We start from the raw sequence: 20,699 nt of genomic DNA on the forward strand, positions 1-20,699 counted from the left end.
TCAAACCTCATTTATGAGGTGTAATTAATAATTTTTTAATTCAAAATTTAATTAAGAGAAAATGATACTTTTTTCCCCTAAGTTATATACTTATAGTACTTTTTACCCCTGAATTATTCATGTTAGCATATTAGCCCCTCAACTATTCTAAAAGTGACGATTTCCCCCCCCCCCCCCCAATTCAAAATTTATTTATTTATTTATTTATTATAAATTCTATTTCTTATTTTAAAAATAATATAAATTCAATAATTATTTTATTTTATTTTATTTCATTTTTTCGGTTCTGAATCGTAAGTATAAGAAAATAAAGTTGTGTTGTGCCTTCAGAATTAGTTAGATTTGTTCTATATTTTCTTAAACATTTTTAACCCTAACAGGGCGTTTGGTTGGTGGGGGGAATTATGTGGGAAAGGAATTGTAATTCCATGGGAGTTGAATTACTGGGAATAAAGTGGGAATTTAAATTCCAGTGTTTGGTTGACAGGAATAGAATTACTGGGAATTTCAATTCCAATGTTTGGTATACATGGGAATTGAAAGGGAATAAGTAGTATAAAGTAAAAAATGTCCATTATTGTTATTAGACATTAATTTTAGGTTAAAAAATAAAGGGATAATTTTGACTCATCACTATCTTTTTTTCCCAGGAATTAAAATACCAGGGAGGGACATGGGATTTTAATTCCATGAAAATGAGGGAATTGCAATTCCATGGAATTGCAATTCCCTCCAACCAAACTACGGAATTTAATGGCCTTTGGAATTAGATGGGAATTAAGTGGGAAGGGAATTTAAAATCCCTCCAACCAAACGTCCTGTAAGAATCTAAGCTCCACTCCCAAGGTTCGGACCTATGACCATTTATTTGAAATGGTAATTGAAATGTCATCATATTACATGATAGTTGGCTTAATCATATTATATATAATTAGTATTGTCCCGTGCGATGCACGGACTAAATATTAAAAATTTGTTTGTAATGTTAGAATAGGTAAAAAAATGATTTTAATAATGGTATTTGAAGTACAGAAGAAGAAAACATGAACCACAATTTAATTGTTTAAAATTACATTTTTATTAAGTATATGACAAAATAATTATGATATTGTATTTACAATATTTAATTTAATAATTGAAAATAGTATGAAAAAGTTACTATATATTATTAATCGCAACTAGCGGTATACATATTTAATCTTGAGTATGTTTACTCCTAGTATGCTACCCATGCGATGCACAGAATGAATATTAGACAACATTATAATAATATTATTTATTAAAAAATACATAACCTAATATCAACATAGTTGCAATTCATATATATATATATATATATATATATATATATATATATATATATATATATATATATATATATATATATATACACGCATACCATATGGTCTTGTGAAAATTACATGTTGTTAATACCAACATTTAACCATTAATATCAACATTTAATTTTCACAAGACCATATGGCTTTATTATAATTAAGATTAAGATAATCATATAAAAACCAATTGCTGTTAAATCAAAGTAATTGTAGATTACTAGTATATATGTCCTTTAATGAAGGTGTGCATTCCTCAAAAAGAGAGAAATCAAATATAATCTTAGATATAAAATCACACTCCAAAATGCCATTGGAACGTAATGGATTGTCAACTTCAATATGACTGCGAAAGCCTAAGAAATCAATATTTTTCCCCCTTTTTAATTGGAATGAAGTTCAGAAGAATAATATATAACACGTGTGATTGCAAATTAAAACAAACTCCCTTTGGCTTTGCTTACGATTCAGAACCGAAAAAATAAAATACAAAAAAATAATTATTAATTTTTTTTAAATAAGAAATAAAATTTATAATCAATAAATAAATTTTGAACTGATAATAATAAATAAAAAAAATTGTTTGAACTGAACCGTGACCATCCGTACATATAAACAATAATTTGTTGGAGAAGAAAAAATAAATGAACTATTTAGTTTTAATGGTAAAAATGTCTATCAAACATAAAAGGAAGAAAACATGCCACTTTTAATATAACTAGGAGGCAAATGTGGATACATGAATAACTAAGGGGGAAAAGTGTTAAAAGCATATACCTAAGGGGAAAAAGTGTCATTTATAATAAATATTTGTTAAAAAAATAATGTTTGACTAAAATTATTGAAGGTGGTGCAAATAGCAATTTTTCATTTACACCACCTAAAAGTTATCACACCTATTAAATAGGTGGTGCAAATAGCAATTAGGGTGGTGCTCTGAACATGAATTAAGAGGCTAGACCTTTATTTATTGCGGTAATTCTGAACATGAATTAAGAGGCTAGACTTTTACTTATTGTGCACAAGAAGCCTCTTAACTTGGAGAGGTTGCTCCCACGCTATTATGGATGAGATTCGATATTAATCTTTCAAACTACATCTCTAAAGGCCCGCCACACTTCGACCTGACAGAATATTTGGAAGGAATTAGTTATGAATAATGTTGTCGATTAAAATTACAAAACAGGCTTTAATTTATACATGCCTTTAAGTAATGAAGTGATGCATGCGTGACACATAGTATTTTTAGGTATCAAACCACGTAGGCTGTCGGCATGACACGTCTGGGAAACTATATATCTTAACACCCAAATTTTTAGCTTACTCATACTCTGTGGAACTCCCCACCGCAACACGTGGCGTTTCTAGAGATCAATCGTCTATCCGCATCTCAATCTTGGCTCTGCGTACCGCCATTGCCACCCCATTTATACCCCGGCCTTATTCCTTTATTTCTATCACCAGATTCAATCCAATACGAATATACGATACAGAAAAAAGAGCAGAAGAAGAAGAATTTATTAGTGCCGTGCAATAATGGCTTCAGAGCAATTGAGAAGAGACAACAAGACGGGCGAAAGAGCGGTCGAAGTGGAGAAGGATAGAGTCCCGAAAATGGCCAGCCACTTCGAGTCGCTGGCGGAGAAAGTCGCCGACGACACTGCTGCGGATTTCCATCCCGCCGCCGTGCGTGTTACTCAAACGACGGTCGCCACTACTGAACATGAAGATCAAGGCAAAACCGCACAGAAAGGAGGGAGGGCGGTGCACGACCAACAAACCCGCGGCACCACCGCTCAGCGTGAACACGATCAAGCCAAGTCTTGGAAAGCAACCGAAGAAACCCAGGCCGGGAGACATGATGATATTCAACAAAACCGGCCTGTTAGAGTTGGAGGGATAGAGTTCTACAGCGGCCAAGACGCCAGAAGTGGAAGAGATGAAACCACAAGGCGGCAAGGATTTGAAGAGCGACCTGGAGGGGTGAAATTTGAAGTCCACAGTGGCCAAGGAGGAGGACAAAGCACACGGCTTCAAGGGCTTGAAGAGCGACCTGGAGGCGTCAAAGTTGAAGTCCACACTGGCCATGGCGGTGGCGAAGAAAGAAGGGATCATAGTGGGCTTTCATTGGAGGAGATAGGGAAGTACAGACAAACTGCACAACAAAAATCCATTGACGCTCTTCAAACCGCTCAAAACAAGTACGAAAAGGCCAAAAACACTACGAAGGAAAACGTTCAATCTGGTTCTCAGTATCTTGTTGAGAAGGCCGGAGCTGCTAAGGACACTGCTCTCCAGAAGACCCAGCAAGCTTATAATGCCGCCAAAGATACCACCATTTCCAAGACACAACAAGCTAAAGATACATTTTCAAGCACAGGACAAACTGCAAAAGATTACACAACCCAATCCGCCAAGCAGACTAAAGATACACTCTCAAGTGCAGGGCAAACTGCAAAAGACTACACAGTACAATCCGCCCAGCAGACTAAAGATACACTATCAAGTGCAGGGCAGACTGCAAAAGACTACACAGTACAATCAGCCCAGCAGGCTAAAGATACACTTTCCGGTGCAGGGCAAACGGCGAAAGATTACACAGTGCAAACGGCGCAGCAGGCTAAAGAGACGCTTTCAAAAGCAGGGCAAGCCGCCAAGGATTATACAGTGCAGGCTAAAGATTACGCTTCACAGAAGGCAGGGGAGGCAGGGAACAAAGCTTCCGAGGCCAAAGAGCGCGGAACGGAGATGAGCAAGAATGCAGCGAGCTATGCCGGGCAGAAAGTGACCGAGGCTAAAGACGTCACGGTGGAGAGCGGAAAAGGGGCAGTGGGGTACGCCGGGAAAGTGGCGGAGACACTGAAAGACACGGCCACCGTGGGTGGCTGGGGAGCCGCACAATTAACCGCCGGCACGGCTGCACAGGCCACCAAGGTTGCAGCGGGAGTGGCAGCAACTGTCGCAGGGTATGCCGGGAAAACGGCAGGAGCCGCCAAGGATGTGGTGGCCGGAGCTGGACGGAGCGCGGCGGATTATGCTACTGACAAACTGGCGGCTGCAAAGGACTACGTAGTGTCCGCAGAAGAAAGCGCAGCAGAGTATGCAGCTAGGAAGAAAGAAGAAGCTAAGAGACAATCACAAGCAAAGAAACAGGAACCAACAAAGGTACTAATATACTCCCTATACATTATATATATATGTGTCTGAGTTCTGGGTTAGTTGATTAATTCTTTATCGAACTTGGATCATCCAAGGGAGAACCCGGAGGGAGAAGTACATTCACCAGCAGCGAGGGAAAACAAGAAACAAGAAGCGGAGAAGGCGATAGGAGCAGCATACTTGAGCCAGTGGGGAAAATGCAGACGGAATACTATGAGGAAGGAACCGGAAACAAGGAAGAAGGAGGAGGCGGAGCAGGGGTCCTCCAAGCAATCGGCGAAACTATAGTTGAAATTGGGCAGACCACTAAAGATCTTGTGACAGGTAGTGATGATCAGACGCCGAGGTACGATGAGAGGGAGAGTGAGTCCAGGGGAATGGACACAAAATCCTATCATCATCGTACCAAGTAGCCACTTATAAGTTAGTTCATGCAAAATAAGTTATTTTATTTTATTTTTGTGTGTTTACTACTGTTTGTAGCTAGCTTGGGGTGTTTAAACCTTAGCATGTGAAATAAAAATTGTGGTCCATAGTTGGTCGTCGAATCAAAGCTTTGAACCAGAAAATAATAAAAATTTTGTCACAAAAAAATAAATATTATTCCCAAAATTAAAGGAGAAGTAATAAGTTTCATGAAATTGTTACGTACTGTAAGAATTCTGGATCGTTCTCTAGTTGATGTAATGTGTGGGGATGGATGGAGAGCTCTATGTCTACACTCCCTTCTTCACATCCACCAAAAAGTGTCACTTTTCCGTCAAGCTTATTGCCCCCGCCGCTCCTCACTTGAACTGGTTTTCCCCACCCGAAATCGGTGGCGTACACGTTGAACCACGGAGAGCTGCTAATGCCCAAGGTATTAGCCGAGAATAACTCCCCCCCAACAAGTGCCGGAGACTCCACCCACTTCTTATACTGCTTCATTGCTTCTTCATGACTCTGCTCTTGAACTGCCTCCTTTATCTGCCAAGCAACCCAACCAACTCCTTTCCCTACCACCTCCCCTGCTTTGAGCGTAACTTTCTTGAAATAAAACCCGTTTCCCCAATACCCTTCCGGTAGAGGAATCCTGGGTCGCGTACCGATACCCAGAAAGAGATGAACGTGTTCGTTACTGTCAAGATGGCGAGCGCGAGTGATACACCGCCAGAGATGAGCCATATAAGACTGCAGGGAAGAAAAAGAAGACGTACTAATAATCGTTGTTCCCATTTCGGAGTTGACTTTTTCTTTGAGTTTAGCGATGTTTTGTTTGCTTAGATGGAGGATCCTTTTTGGGAATGACCTTGGCGGGGATAGCCTTGCACGCTCGCTCATCACAGGGAGATGAATCGGGCAGGTAGTGTTGCCTGGAAACCAACGTTCATGGATGGGAGTTATTGAAGGTTGATGAAAACCGCGAGATAACTCCGACCACGAGTTGAAGAAATTCCAAAAGGAAGTGCCGTCTCCGAGGGTGTGATTCAATGTGCAGGCGATAAAGTAGCCATCCAGAAGCTCAGTTATTTGCACCCCCATCAGAGGCTTGGAGATCCCGTCGCGGTTGAGAATGCCATTGAGGGTGGAGAGATCGGAGTATCTGCGGCACATTAATGTTGGACCGATCAAGAATTGCAGCCACCGTGAGGCCACTAGCTTTGGCTTCTACAAACTCAACACCTGCATTGTTACAATCAACATATATATATATATATATGTATATTATATTTTCCTTTTGTCATTTATTCACTTGTCATTTTTATATATTTTTCCTATTTATATTATTTAACTTCTATAATTCTCTGTTTCAAAAAAACTTCTATAATTCTCAATTTTCGATTCGTCGCTTTTTCATTATTCCGCTATATTCCTAACAAGTGGTATCAGAGCAGTTTAATTGAGAGTTATTTTCAAAGATGTCGACTGTTACCAAGTTCGATATTGAGAAGTTTGACGGGAAAATTAGCTTTTCTATCTGGAAGGTTCAGATGGAAGTTGTTCTAACCCAGAACGGTTTGAAGAAAGTGCTAGCTGGGGAGAAGAAGAAACCGGCTACAATGACAGATGAAGATTGGGAAGATTTGGATGACAAGACACGTTCAACCATTCTTTTGTGCATGTCTAAAGAGGTTCTACGTAAGGTAGTAAGTGAGACGACTGCGTCAGATTTATGGTCCAAGCTGGATACGCTTTACATGGCCAAAACTCTGGCGAACACACTACGCCTGAAGGAGCGTCTGTACACAATCCGTATGACGGAAGGTACTTCTATTAAATCTCACTTGGATGAATTCAATTCTATTTTATTGGGGTTGGAAAATATTAATGTCATAATTGACGATGAGGATCGTGCTGTTTTACTGCTTATCTCTCTCCCTAGATCATACAAGCATTTCAAAGAAATTATGTTGTATGGTAATAGTAGTGATACCCTTACTTTCGACAATGTTAAGTCAAACATATTGTCCAAAGAAAAGTTTGACTTTGAAATTAAGACCGAGGAAAAAGGTGAAGGCTTGACCGTAAGGGGTCGTTCACTTGAAACATAGACTAGCAGTAAAAATTCTAGGTCCAAGTCCAAAGGACGTAAGTCCAACAAATCCTGTAAGTACTGCAAGAAGCATGGTCATGATGTGACTGAATGCTTCAAGTTGAAAAACAAGCAAGAGGGAAAAAAGAAGTCTGTTGAAGCTAGTGTTGTTGAAAGTGATTTAAAAAGCGATGTGATGTTATCTGTTAGCTCCGGTTGCAAACGGAGCGAAATCGAGTGAATTTTGGACTCTGATTGTACATTCCACATGTGTCCTCACAAAGACTGGTTCGTCTCTCTGGAACCGGTTGGTGGTGGAGTTGTCTTGCTGGGTAATGATACCAATGCAAGGTTAGTGGAATCGGAAGTGTGCAGATTAAAACTCATTATAACGTTGTCAGGACTCTTACCCATGTTCGTTATATTTCTGATTTGAAACGCAATCTAATATCATTGGGCACCTTGGAATCTCTAGGTGCAAGTACATGACTGAAGGTGGAGTTCTGAAAGTCATAAAAGGCTCTCTTGTTCTCATGAAAGCTTCTCGTTCTGGAAGCTTGTACGTCATGCATGGCAGTACTGTGACACAGGTTCAGTAGCGGTATCCTCATCGATGTCTTATGCGGATCTCACTCAACTATGACATATGCGTATGTGGCATATGAATATTAATATTTTCAAATTATGTGCATAACTGTTTAATTTGTATTACATTTGGTCCTATCGTCAAATTTTGCCAGCCAAGTTTTTAGGCAACTATTGCTGTAATTTCAACTAGAAAAATAATATGTTCTAATTAAAATGATATTTTTAGCCAATTATTAGCGGAAAAATTATTTCTTTTTGTTGAAATTCTAACAATAGTTAGCCAAAAAATTAGAAATATTAATAGTGAAGAACCAAATTTCATACATGTACAAGCTAGAGTGAATAGACCACTTTCAATGTTATTCAATGTTAAAGAAGACACAAACCAACCAAAAAGCTGAGAAGAAAGGAAATGCCGATATGGGAGAGGCCACCCCTTGACAGTTGACACACAACTGCAGAAAGACATAACCCTCAACTGAAACCTTCTTCTTGCAGAAAACAAGAAGAAATCGAGGGCGACACATGCAGTTTTGTCATCTCTCATGCTATTGTTTATTTATTAGTTTCCTGGAATTGTGAAATACTCCAAGAATTCGGCATCGTTTTCTAGTCCAAGTAATGTGTGGGGATGAATGGAGAGCTCTATGTCTACGCTCCCTTCTTCACATCCACCAAAAAGTGTCACTTTTCCGTCAAGCTTATTGCCCCCGCCGCTCCTCACTTGAACTGGTTTTCCCCACCCGAAATCGGCGCCGTACACGTCGAACCGCGGAGAGCTGCTGATGCCCAGCGTATTAGACGAGCTTGGGATCTCCGCCCCATTGTGCGCCGGAGATTCTACAAACTTCATATACATCTTCCTTACTTCTTCTTCATGGCTATGCTTTTCGACTGTTTTCTTAATCTGCCAAGCTACCCAACCCAGTCCTTTTCCTAAAACATCCCCTGCTTTAATCGACTCTGTAATGAAGAAAACAGCGTTTCCCCAATACCCTTCTGGTAGACCCATCCTCGCTCGCATACCGATACCTAGAATAAGATGAACATCTTCATTACTATGAAGATTGCGAGCGCGAGTGACAGCTCGCCAAAGATGAGCCATATACGACTGCAGGGAAGAGATAATGGAAGTTCCCATTTCAGAGTTGGCTTTTTCTTTCAGCCTAGCGATGTTTACTTTGCTCAAATGGAACACCCTTTCTGCTAGGAATGCCCTTTGCGGTGGTGGTAACCTTTCACTACTCTCAATCATGGGAGGGAGATGAACCGGGCACGTAGTAGTGTTGTCTGGAAACCAGCGTTCATGGATGGGAGTTGTTGAAGGTTGATGAAAACCGCGTGATAATTCAGCCCAGGAGTTAAAGAAATTCCAGAAGGAAGTGCCGTCTCCGAGGCTGTGATTCAATGTGCAGGCGATGAAGTAGCCATCGAGAAGCTCAGTTATTTGCACCCCCATCAGAGGCTTGCAGATCCCGTCGCGGTTGAGAATGCCATTGAGGGTGAAGAGAGATCGGAGTATCTGCGGCACATTAATGTTGGACTGATCAAGAATTGCAGCCACCGTGACGCCACTAGCCTTGGCTTCTACAAACTCAACACCTGCATTGTTACAATCAACATAAACACTACAAGTGTTGTCCTCTTCATTCATCACCGTGGCAAAGCGGCCGGCAAGCGGAGGAAAGAAATCCAGTGTGGAGGAGAGAGAAGTTTTCAAGTGATGAATCAAATTGGAGTTGAAGAATTGTTGTTGCTGTTGAGGGGTGGGGTTGTGGAAGAGAAGTCCTTTCTGGATGGGGCCAATTTGAAGGAACTGCAGATCCCATGGTGTTAACTCAACTCTTCTTGACACACCATTTGATCTTGCAGCGCCGGCAGCTCCAACGAAGCACTTGGATATGACTTCAACTTCTTCTCCCATTTCCGGTTCAACTCCTAAGTCCTAACCAAGCTAAGAGAATCCATTTAACCTGCCTGCACAACGCTGAATTACTGCACCTGCATTTAATGCAACTCTCTTAACCATTAATGTAGGTGTACAATTGTCGTTGAGAGTAATGTGTATGCTATTTTGAATTTAATGGGTGCATCTTTATTGTTTTTTTTTTTTTTTTTTTTAAGTCACAATGAAACCCACCTTTACTATCTAATGTTACATGTTAGGTGAATTTAGCATACAACTCCAGTCAGCACAAGATCACGTAAACCACTTAGATTGTTCATAGCTAACTCATTCAAACCAAGAAACTAGACCAATAGACTATGGAATAAACTTGTAAGATTGAGTTTTTTTATTATATTCCTTGCTTTGTTTATGATGTTATGATGTTACTTGTAAGGATATTTCATTTTAAGTAATCTATGAGGTTGTTGATTTTCTAAAAAAAAAAGAAAAAAAAAAGTGAAGCACATGATACTTATGTGAGGTTACTCTCAGTTTAAAAAAAGAAAGAAAAATATGTTGCCATGTTTATTGTACAATAATAATAACCAGTTAGATTGAAGTGAGTGGCTGTCCATTCTCTTCTTTTATGAGAGATCGAAAGTTCAAAACTCCATCTCCATAGAAGGAATACAAAACACTCCTTAATTAGCCATTGTTATACCATGGACCAGGGTTCATATTGCATTTTGAACCCTGATACATAAATTTTATATTTTCATTAACAGTTAACAGTTTATGTACATATAAACAATAACTTGATAATTGCTGACACATAATATAATAGCTACAAGTGCACAAACTATCAACTGAAGGTACAAAATGTGTCAACTATAGATACAGATTTAATTCGACCGGATAATTGCTGACACATAATATGATAGCTAAAGGTACAGAAACTATCAATTTGAGGTACACAATGTGTCAACCATAGATACAGAATCTGAAGGTTATTTTTTGACCAGAGTATACAATGCAAGGTAGACCATGGTCCATGGTATAATTTGCCCTTAATTTGAATAAATCAATATGATCAGCATTTCGGCTCAATGAAAATTAGTGTAAATATTGTAGGAGCTTAAAGTGCCTCCTCTATATATATATATATATATATATATATATATATATATATATATATATATATATAGAGAGAGAGAGAGAGAGAGAGAGAGAGAGAGGATTATTTTTAAATACAAACCCCTCATAATAGAAAATTCATAATCTCATAAAAGAAAATTCATAATTTCATAACTGCACATTCATAATTTATGAGTGTTGAAGAAGCTTGCGCGAAGAGGAAGTGAAACCAAAAAATGTGAAAATGAAGAAGAAAAGTCGCACTGTTAATTTTTTTTAAAAAAAAAAAAAAAAATAGTGGAAGATAACAGTGCCACCTATAGACACCGTTATTGTTTCAGACCGTACTCACCATGGATGGTGAACGCGGTTCCATTGCATGACGATTGGGTTATAGGTTAGCCAATTAACTTTGTTCGAATCTGCAAATTCTTTATCCGGCCCAAATGAGGTCACCCTTTCAATGGGCAAATTATGTTGTGCATGGTGCATACGGATGCAAAAATGACGTCGTTTTATTAAAAACGCGCGTCCCACTTAAAAAAAAAAATCAGTTTCGATTCCCAGCAACAACATTATATTGTGCATAATTTGAACTTAAATTCCAGAATCTATGAACTAAAATTCCAGAATCTATGAACTAAAATTTCAGAATCTATGAACTAAAAATTCATAATGAATGAACTAAATATCCATAATGAATGAACTAAATATCCAGCATGAATGAAAAAAAAAAATCAGTTTCAATTCATGTCTAAATATCCATAATCAATGAACTAAAATTTCAGAATCTATGAACTAAAATTCTAGAATCTATGAAATAAAATTCCAGAATCTAGTAACTAAAATTCCAGAATCTATGAATCGAAACTGATTTTTTTTTTTAAGTGGAATGCGCATTTTTAATAAAATGACGTCGTTTTTGCATCCGTATGCACCATGCATGGTGCATACGGATGCACAACATAACGATCCCTTTCAATGAGGGTTCCATCATTCAGATAAGAAAACTTCTTCCTGTAAAACGTATGGATACATCCACACATTTCATTTTAAAAAATCAAAAATTACAATTTTATCATTACTAAACTTTCAAGTTTTCAACAATTATAAAATTAATTATGAAATTTTTACTAAAATCTTCAACTAATATTAAATCTTGATGAACGACCAAGATTAGTTCTCATTTTTATGAAGAACCATGTTCTCATTTGATCATATCCTCTCTACATATATAGCAAAGCTTCTTCACTTGTTGTTTTAGGCGATATTCTGAGGCAAATTATATCGTGCACCAGGGCACACAATGCATTGTGCGCCCTAGCCCAAAACGACGTCGTTTTGAACCTTTTCGCGTGTCTGTTGTTAACTCATTTAAAAAAAAAAAGTCATGTTTCGAATGTACAAAATTGTATAATAGAATACACAGAATTTTATACCTGAAAACACAAAATTTTATAATTGAATACACATAGGCCCTGTTTGGTAAAAAATTGGCCTATAGGCCAATTTTGACTTATTTGACTACTATTAATTGTTTGATTTAGTTAAAATATCAATATAAGTGTTTAGTTAATTAGCTTTTTGCAACTCTAAAATACTAAAATTCAAAAAGCTACTCCAAGCAAATTATTCAATTAGCTTTTTGAGAAAATAAATTATACCAAACAGTTATCACCTAACAGCTAATTTACCAAACACTTTTCTACAACAGCTAATGTTATCAACTAGTTATACCCTCTAATTAACACAATCATATAACAGCTAATAGCCATTTACCAAACAGGGCCATAATCTTTTTTAAAAGGATAATACACATAATCTAACATAATACATAATATACATATAAACTCTTAACATAATACACATAAACTCTTAACTCTTTAAAAAAAATCCATGTTTGAAATGTACAAAATTATATAATAGAATGCACAAAATTTTGTACTTGAAAACATAGAATTTTATACCTGAAAACACATAATTTTATAACTTATAATTCTCATGTTCCGAATGTACATAATTATATAATACAATGCACAGAATTTTATACCTGAAATTAACAAAACAACGTCGTTTTGGGAGGCACAGGGCTCACATTACTATGTGCACCCTGATGCACGGTATAACAATTGATAATAATGGGCAAATTATATCATGACTCCCGAATCTTATTAAAAAACTCATATTTAGTATTTTGTAAATTTATTTTCAGTAAGTCATTTATATTTTGATACATATTTATTTTAATGTATTATAATTTAAATTGAACAGGATACCCATTAAAAATAAACCTATATCAAGAGTTCATTTTATCACATGAACCTTAGCCCAAATATAAGCATGGCTGATGAAGCTATCATATCATCATTTTAATATCAACATTGAAGAGGGGAAAAAAATAGAAAAGATCAAAATTAAATTAAGTGTCACGTGAGCATGGTAGGCAGATAATTGGATAATTACGAAAATGTCCTTTAACTTGTTCTTATTTGATTCGATATATCTACTAATAATTTAATATGAGTCAAATAAAGTTAGTTTATAACGAAAATTAAAAAATATTAGTCAAATTATTTGTTGAAATAAATAGTTCATATTATTTTTATTTTAAAAATTTTAATTATTTTTTCTACTTAACTCCTATATTAATATTATTTACTTTTCCTGAATTCTATTGCACTATGTCAATATATACTTTAGTAACAAAATATTACGTTAATTATTTATAATTCTCAGTATATACTAACACTGAGGCTCAAAACTTAAACCTCCCACATAAGGGAGCAATCCGATACCAATGGACCACAAACCACTTGGTTTTTTATATGGAAGATTTTAGGTTTAAACTTAACCTAAACTGAGTTGGCATAATTGTTGAACATATAAATTAGTGTATTAAAAATACAATATAAAATTTAACATGAACTTTGATCAATTAATTAACTAGATTATATACATATCATTCAAAATTGAGCATCAAATATTACAATAAGGAATCTTGAAAATCATTTTCTTGTATTTAAAAAAAAAAAAAAAAACAAATCTAAGTTACATTTTTTTCTTTTTTTTCGTTTAATTAATTTTCTTTTGATTATTTAGAACAATACTCACCATTATTATCTGATGATGTACATTGAGTAAATCAACTTTATTACACAAATATGTAAATATTTGATAGGTCAATTACATCTTTCTTAAGTTTGAGATGAAATTACATTATTATTGTAATGTGTTAAAGAATGTATTTAACCTTTATTCTTATTGGATCAATCGTTTAGTCAATAATTTGTATGTAGCTAATAAATGATTAAATGTAACATTATCTTGAATGTGGACTCACCCAACACTTTTGGAGAGTAACACTAATATGAACGTAGGATGTGAATACGGATTATGTTGGTCTAATGTTTATATTTGGAAATTTCCCCTGAATAACTTACTTCCAAATTGAAGTCTCACGCTACTTCCTAATTGGTCTGCTCACACACAAAAATCAATGCAATTTGGAATAATGTTTTGACAATTTTGTTTGCACTTAACACGCCAGTGGAAATTATTCCCTGCACTGACCAGGAAAGGAAAAATATCCAACAATAGAAATTATTCTTTTCACAAATACCTACATTACATAATAAAGTGCATTTTATAAAATAAAGTGAAAAGGGTCAAATAAGCCCTCAAACTTTAGCTTAAAAGTCAATTAGATCCCTAAATTATATATTCATTCTTCCAAAAGGATAACTCCTCAACTGAACCACAAAGGCTAGACCTCCCTCCTCCCTCACTGGGACTGGTAAGACTCAATCTCTGGCCATTCTTCCAAAGTTTCACTTCTGTGACCAATTGAGCTACCCATGCAAGTGTAATATTCATACTCATATTGTTAGGATTGGTTTGGAGAGTGAGATTAGACAGAGAATAAAAGCAGGGCAAATAACGTTAATCAGCAAAAGTGTGTTCAATAAAATTCCTGAATCCTACCCGTATGGGCAGTTCAACTGGTCACAGACTCAACCTCTTAAAGTGAGAGGGGTTCCTTGTGCGCAGTAAGTACCGGTAGTGTGGGAGCAACCTCTCAAAGTGAGGGGGGTTCCTTGTGCGCAGTGAGCACTGATCTAGCCTCTGTGGTTCATATTCAGTTGAGTTACTATGATTTACATCCTCCGATCCCAAATGCTCTGTCGGATCGGGGTATGGGGCCCTTAGGGTTGGGGTTCAGCCTTTTGGAAGAATAAAATTCCTGAATATTGATTTACTTTTCCTCAATTACTTCAATTGTGATAGACTTTGTTGCTGCTTTTGAGATACGAAATATATTACAATCGCCTTAAATTCACGCTTAGCTTACATGCATCCTTTATGAGGCAAATCATCTCCATACACCGGTTAGCAAGCTCTTAGGGTGTGTTTGGAAACCTGGAAAATGAGTTCTGGAAATCATTTTCCAAGTTTTCATTGGTTGGATGTGCCTGAAAAATCAAGTCAATGGAAATCATTTTCCGTTGACTTTGGAAAATAGGCTCATTTTGGAGGAAAATGACTTCCCCTTTTTTTGAAGGGAAGTCATTTTCCAACTTTTACACCAACATCACACCACCACCAACATCATCAACACCATACCACCGCAACCACTACCACCACCAACACCATACCACCACCACCACCATACCACCGCAACCATCGTCGCCGCCACCACCACCACCACTACCACCGCCGCCGCCGCCACCACCACCACTATACCACCGCAACCACTGTCGCCGCCACCACCACCACCATACTATCGTCACCACCACCGTCGCCGCCACCGCCACCACCACCATACCACCGCCACCACCACCATACCACCGCCACCGCCATCACCACCATACCACCACACCACCACCATCACACCGCCGCCGCCGCCACCACCACGACCATACCACCGCAGCCACCACCACCACCATACCACCGCAACCACCGTCGTCGCCACCACACCACCACTGTCACTGCCGTCATACCACCACCAGTTATTATTATTATTATTATTATTATTATTATTATTATTATTATTGTTATTATTATTATTATTATTATTATTACTATTATTATTATATAACAAATAACACCATTACCACTACACCACCCCCACCACCATAATATTTTTGATATATTATTAGTTATTTTTTTATTATATTTAAAATTATTATTATATTATTATATATTATTATACATGTTGTAATATTCGAAATAAAATAATTAAAATGTTTAATTATACAATTCTACTCATTTTCCAGAAAATGACCCAAACACACAAAAATAGTTTTCCAGAATGCAACCAAACACGGGAAAGGAAAATGTTTTCCGGAAAATGACTCATTTTCCAGAAAACATTTTCCAGAAGTCATTTTCCTGCTTTCCAAACGGACCCTTAGTCTCTTGGTAATAACGCTTAAATTTCATAATTATTTATAAATACAATAGATGAATATTACCAAAAAAAAAAAAAAAAAAAAAAGAGACTATGTTAATGTAATAATACTCTATTTAGGATCACCTTGAGTGGCCATGACTCATTAATTTCTTACTATTTATCCATACATCAATTAATTACTTTTAGCTTAGGTCCAATAGTTTATTTCAGGATTACTAGATTATTTAACACCAACACTAACTAACACATAAATTACTTTTGATGTCATATGACTTAAGTTTTGGTGCACGCCCACATTTATATTGTGTGTACTTCCTACTCTTATACTTTAATCTTAAAATAATTAAAAAGAGATAAATATATTTTAGTTACACTGAATTACTGAGTAGTTGAAGAAAAAGAAAAAAATTAAAACATAATTTCTTTAAAAAATTTACTTTTTTATCAGTCCAATGCCCATAAAATAGATATTTCGAACTTCTCAAATGATTCTAAGTTCTCTCATTATTTATATACTTTTGTGACGGTAAAAAACAAAACAAAACATTAATTGGCAACCACTTAAACTACCAATGGAACAATTTTTTCTTCTTATTTGGCATGACGAGTGACGACACGGGCTACCAAAAATTTTCAATTCTTAACCCAGTAAATAGTTATATAAAATACATGGTATTCAATTTATGTGGGTGTGTTGACATCTACTCGTTGACTATTCATAATTTTAAAAATAAACGGTAATATTAAAAAAAAAACAAACAAACAATACATTTAACTACACGATTATGAAGCATGCGTATTGGGTATTTAGCTAGGTAGTTTAGAATAAAATAAATAATAAAATGAAAAAGGAATTCACATTTTATATTGAATAATAATTAACATGTCTGGACAATTCTAAACAAGTTAATCAAATTATTAATTTAATAACTATAAAGTACCAAGTTCAACTCAGATCTTCTTAATTTGAGCTGATCAACTATAAACAACTTATATCAATTTATATCTCTATGATATTTTATCAGTCAAAATTATAACACCAAATTTACTTTATGTACACTTTCAGATAATAATTGCAAATTTTCTTATTCATTCATATAGAAAATACGGAGTAATAATTAGCATGCCTATTTGGTACGCAATAAACAAATGAAATATTAGTTTATAAAAACCGGCATATTAATTATTTAATTCTGACGTAATTCCTTATTTGCCCTCGACCAAACGACTAAAATACGTAATTAAAGTGAATCAATTCGATGTTCATCAGTCAACCTTTTGAAAAATTAAAATCTATTTTAATTTATTTTTTTTTTGCTTGCACGCATTTGACGTGCAACGAATGTGCTTCCCAGTATTTATCTACCTAGCTAATAGCTCAAACGCCATCCTCCTCCGGCAATTTCCACCACCACCGCCGCCGCCGCCGCCGCCATGGGTTTCGACGACGATGAAGAGCCGCCCTTCTTCCGCCATCATAACCGGTACGACCTCAACAGCAAGATCATGCTCACCGCCATAATTTCGTTATCCTGCGTGGTGTTCATCGTCACGGTGCTCCATATCTACGCGAGATGCATGTTGCGACGCCAGGCGCGGCGGCGCGCAGCGCTGCAACAGATGATGATCGCCGCCGCAGCCCGCGCCCAGTCCGCCGAGCCGCCGAAGACGGGGCTACACCCCTCAGTCATAGCGTCGCTCCCCGTAACTGTCTACCAGAAAGCCGAGGAAACCGAAACGGTTGAATGTTCGGTCTGCCTGAGCCATCTGCAGGACGGCGAGATGGCTCGGACGTTGCCGAACTGCAACCACACTTTCCACGCGGACTGTGTGGACAAATGGCTCGGAACTCAGTCCACGTGTCCCATTTGCCGTACGGAGGCCCAGCCGAGCTCCCGCCCGGTCCCCGAGCCTCGGGAGGGTGCCGTTACGGCGGCGGCCATACCGCCGCCGCCGTCAAATCCACCTCCCTCCGCTCCGCCTCTGGAGCGAGTTGCCTCCTGCGCGATAAACGTGGAGGGGACGACTTCCGACGCCGGCGGCGGAAGTTGCGGAATGCTGCACCCGTCGGGCAAAGCTAGTGGGCCCAGCAGCTCGAGCTTTCGGTTGAGTTCTTTCCGGAAGATTCTGAGCAGCAGAGAGAGATCATCTAGACGAATTCAAAGTCTTGGCGGAGAAGACGGTATTGTAGAAGATGTTGAGAGACAATAATTAATTGATTTTGATCATATTTAGGTATGACTTTGGTGTCGTGTTCTGGGCTTACATTTCATCAGATCATACATACATTCTTGAATTATCTGCTACTTTTCTATCAGTTATGTAACGCAATCTTTACATGAATATCTCCGGCCATCTACTACTCTTCTGGGCAAAGAGTTTTTTGGTTCTTTATTTTTTTTCTTCTCTCTTTGTATACTTTCTATCTCTCTCTCCATATGTAAATTCAATAAGAGTAATATTTTCTGTATTTTCACTTTCACTTTTTATTATATTATTTACTCTCAATTAACAGGCATATTTCGATTAACTGGAACAAAAGGTGGATTATATCTTTTGTTTGCTTGTTTTTTTTTATTAACATTTTTAAAATTGATTATTTTTTTTGTTCTAATCTAATTTGATTTTTCATGTAAGCTTTTAAATATATAAAACTGATCATATTTGATAAAATAGTTAATATATAGTCAATTTTGTCTTATTTGATCACTATTACCTATTTGACTTGGTTAAACAATCAATATGAGTGTTTGATTAATTAGTTTTTTGTAACAATTTATTGTTTCAAAATATTAAAATTCAAAAAGCTGCTCAAAGTAGTTTTTTGAGAAAATCATTTTGTATGTAATCAACTAACAATTAATTTACAAAACACTTTTATATAATTAGCCAACATTATCAACTAGTTAATTAAATTGACTAACCAAATCAGCTAATAACCATTTACCAAATACTCCCATTGTGTCTAGTGTCTACCATTAAGTTAGTCAATGGAGTCTGTGTATATATATTTACTTTGTCAGGGTTTTAATTAATGACATAAACTATAGACTTTATATAAGATGTGTTAAGTCGGTTTAATATAATATTTACTTAATTGTTGTAAAAGAAAAAGTAAAAGATATTAGGTGGTTAAGGAAAGAATGGTGAGATGAAATTGGGGTGGGAATAATTGAAGATGAGGATGTAGATTGATCTGATCTGGTCGTCCTAGAAATGATTTCAGGTATTTGGTTACCTAAGAATGACTAACACTACCAGAAAAGTAAAAGAGAATCCTAGAATTAGGTAGGGGGGCTTGCTAAATGCTGACCCCATTGCCATATAACAAATGCCCAACTCCATTCTTTAATCTTCTACACCATTGACTTAAACAACTCATATATAGTGTGATCAGGTGTGATCAGGTGCGAACGTGGGGTGAGATGAGAGCTATTAATTTTGCCAAGATCAACTACTAGGATTAACAAAGATTAAAAAAAAAAAAAAAGGTGACAATTTGATAATTTTTCATCTAGATCAAATTTAAGGTGTGTCAGTTGTTAAAACTTAAGGTGCGTTGGCCTAAAGCTTTAGGTACATGGCTTTCCTTCGTTCTTAAGGTGTGCTGTTTTCATTCTTTAAGGTGTGTCATTTTTTACAGTTTGTTTCTTGAATTGAGGACACACTTTTTTTTGTAGTCCTAAAACATAACCACTATCATTTTCCAATCATGTTTCAGCAATCATAATAGAGATCAAAGGAAGTACTGAAGTAAAATTGCTTATGAGTGGCCGGTAGCATATCCTGAACAACGCTTTTTTTTTTTCAAAAAAAAAAAATCATTTATTTGAGTCGTTGATCTAGATTTGATCAACGACTCAAATCTAACCCCATCTTCACCTCGATACATCTTCGCACCAGAACTACTGTGATGACACCTTACATATCTGTTACTATTATAAATGAGTGATTACATGTTCAAACACCACATAAACACATCTCACAATTTACCTTTTCTACCAAACTTATAGTAAGAGTGATGTGACCCTCATGGAATTCAATTCTTTGATAAATTACTTCTTCTTTTTTTTTTTTTTTTGCTAATTCGAGATTACAATTCCACAAATTTTTAATTTAAGCGTCCAATTACACAAACAAGACTAATTCAGTAATTGCCTGCATGGGTAGCTCAACTGGTCATAGAGATGAAACTTTGGAAGAATGACCAGGGATCGAGTCTCACCAACGGTAATGTGGGAGCAACTTGCCTATTGGAAGAAGACTAATTCAGTAACTCACTCAACATATTTTCACCTAAAATTTTTTATTTTTAAAAACTATTTTCTAGCTTATATATCATTAGGACAAATTGCATTTGTTAAACTAGTATTTGCGCCCGTGCGATGCACGGAATGGATTTGTTATAATATATTATTAATATGTAGATCGATATATAATTATTTAAATTAGAACATCAAATATTATATAGTGCAATTAAATGTATGATTTGGATCGTTTATGTGTTTTTATGTTATCAATGTTTGAATTTGAGCAAATAATTGTTCAAATTAATAGCTAATGTGTAGATGTACGCATGCGGTGTTGTAATTTTGAAGATTTTATTTACCATTGTTCAATATTTTTATAAATTAGGCAAATGTGTCCGTTCTCTAGCAACTCAGTTATAAGAAT

At 36.4% G+C, this 20,699-nt stretch overlaps 3 protein-coding genes across 6 annotated transcripts; 2 read left to right on the plus strand and 1 right to left on the minus strand.

Moving 5' to 3' along the window:
- Positions 1 to 2,811: 2,811 nt before the first annotated feature.
- On the plus strand, positions 2,812 to 5,007 carry LOC109187779 (seed biotin-containing protein SBP65-like). 4 transcript variants are annotated; one of them, XM_019338099.1, is made up of 3 exons: positions 2,812 to 3,942; positions 3,976 to 4,499; positions 4,589 to 5,007. In XM_019338099.1, exons 1-3 carry the CDS (start codon positions 2,871 to 2,873, stop codon positions 4,904 to 4,906), a joined length of 1,914 nt encoding a protein of 637 aa, XP_019193644.1. In that variant the 5' UTR covers positions 2,812 to 2,870; the 3' UTR covers positions 4,907 to 5,007. The 4 variants fall into 4 exon arrangements, with proteins under 4 accessions (XP_019193644.1, XP_019193643.1, XP_019193645.1 ...); XM_019338098.1 differs by having other exon boundaries at positions 2,812 to 3,696; positions 3,730 to 4,499; XM_019338100.1 differs by having other exon boundaries at positions 2,813 to 3,359; positions 3,435 to 4,499.
- On the minus strand, positions 4,954 to 9,598 carry LOC109187783 (uncharacterized acetyltransferase At3g50280-like). The gene is made up of 2 exons (XM_019338104.1): positions 8,677 to 9,598; positions 4,954 to 5,635 (listed from the first exon to the last, which is right to left on the minus strand). Exons 1-2 carry the CDS (start codon positions 9,515 to 9,517, stop codon positions 5,127 to 5,129), a joined length of 1,350 nt encoding a protein of 449 aa, XP_019193649.1. The 5' UTR covers positions 9,518 to 9,598; the 3' UTR covers positions 4,954 to 5,126.
- Positions 9,599 to 17,341: 7,743 nt separating this feature from the next.
- On the plus strand, positions 17,342 to 18,514 carry LOC109187273 (RING-H2 finger protein ATL40-like). Its single transcript, XM_019337449.1, has one exon. The coding sequence runs from the start codon at positions 17,460 to 17,462 to the stop codon at positions 18,234 to 18,236; it is 777 nt and encodes a 258-aa protein (XP_019192994.1). The 5' UTR covers positions 17,342 to 17,459; the 3' UTR covers positions 18,237 to 18,514.
- Positions 18,515 to 20,699: the final 2,185 nt, after the last annotated feature.

This window comes from Ipomoea nil, unplaced genomic scaffold, assembly GCF_001879475.1.
Source record: "Ipomoea nil cultivar Tokyo-kokei standard unplaced genomic scaffold, Asagao_1.1 scaffold1421, whole genome shotgun sequence".
Taxonomy (NCBI): domain Eukaryota; kingdom Viridiplantae; phylum Streptophyta; class Magnoliopsida; order Solanales; family Convolvulaceae; genus Ipomoea; species Ipomoea nil.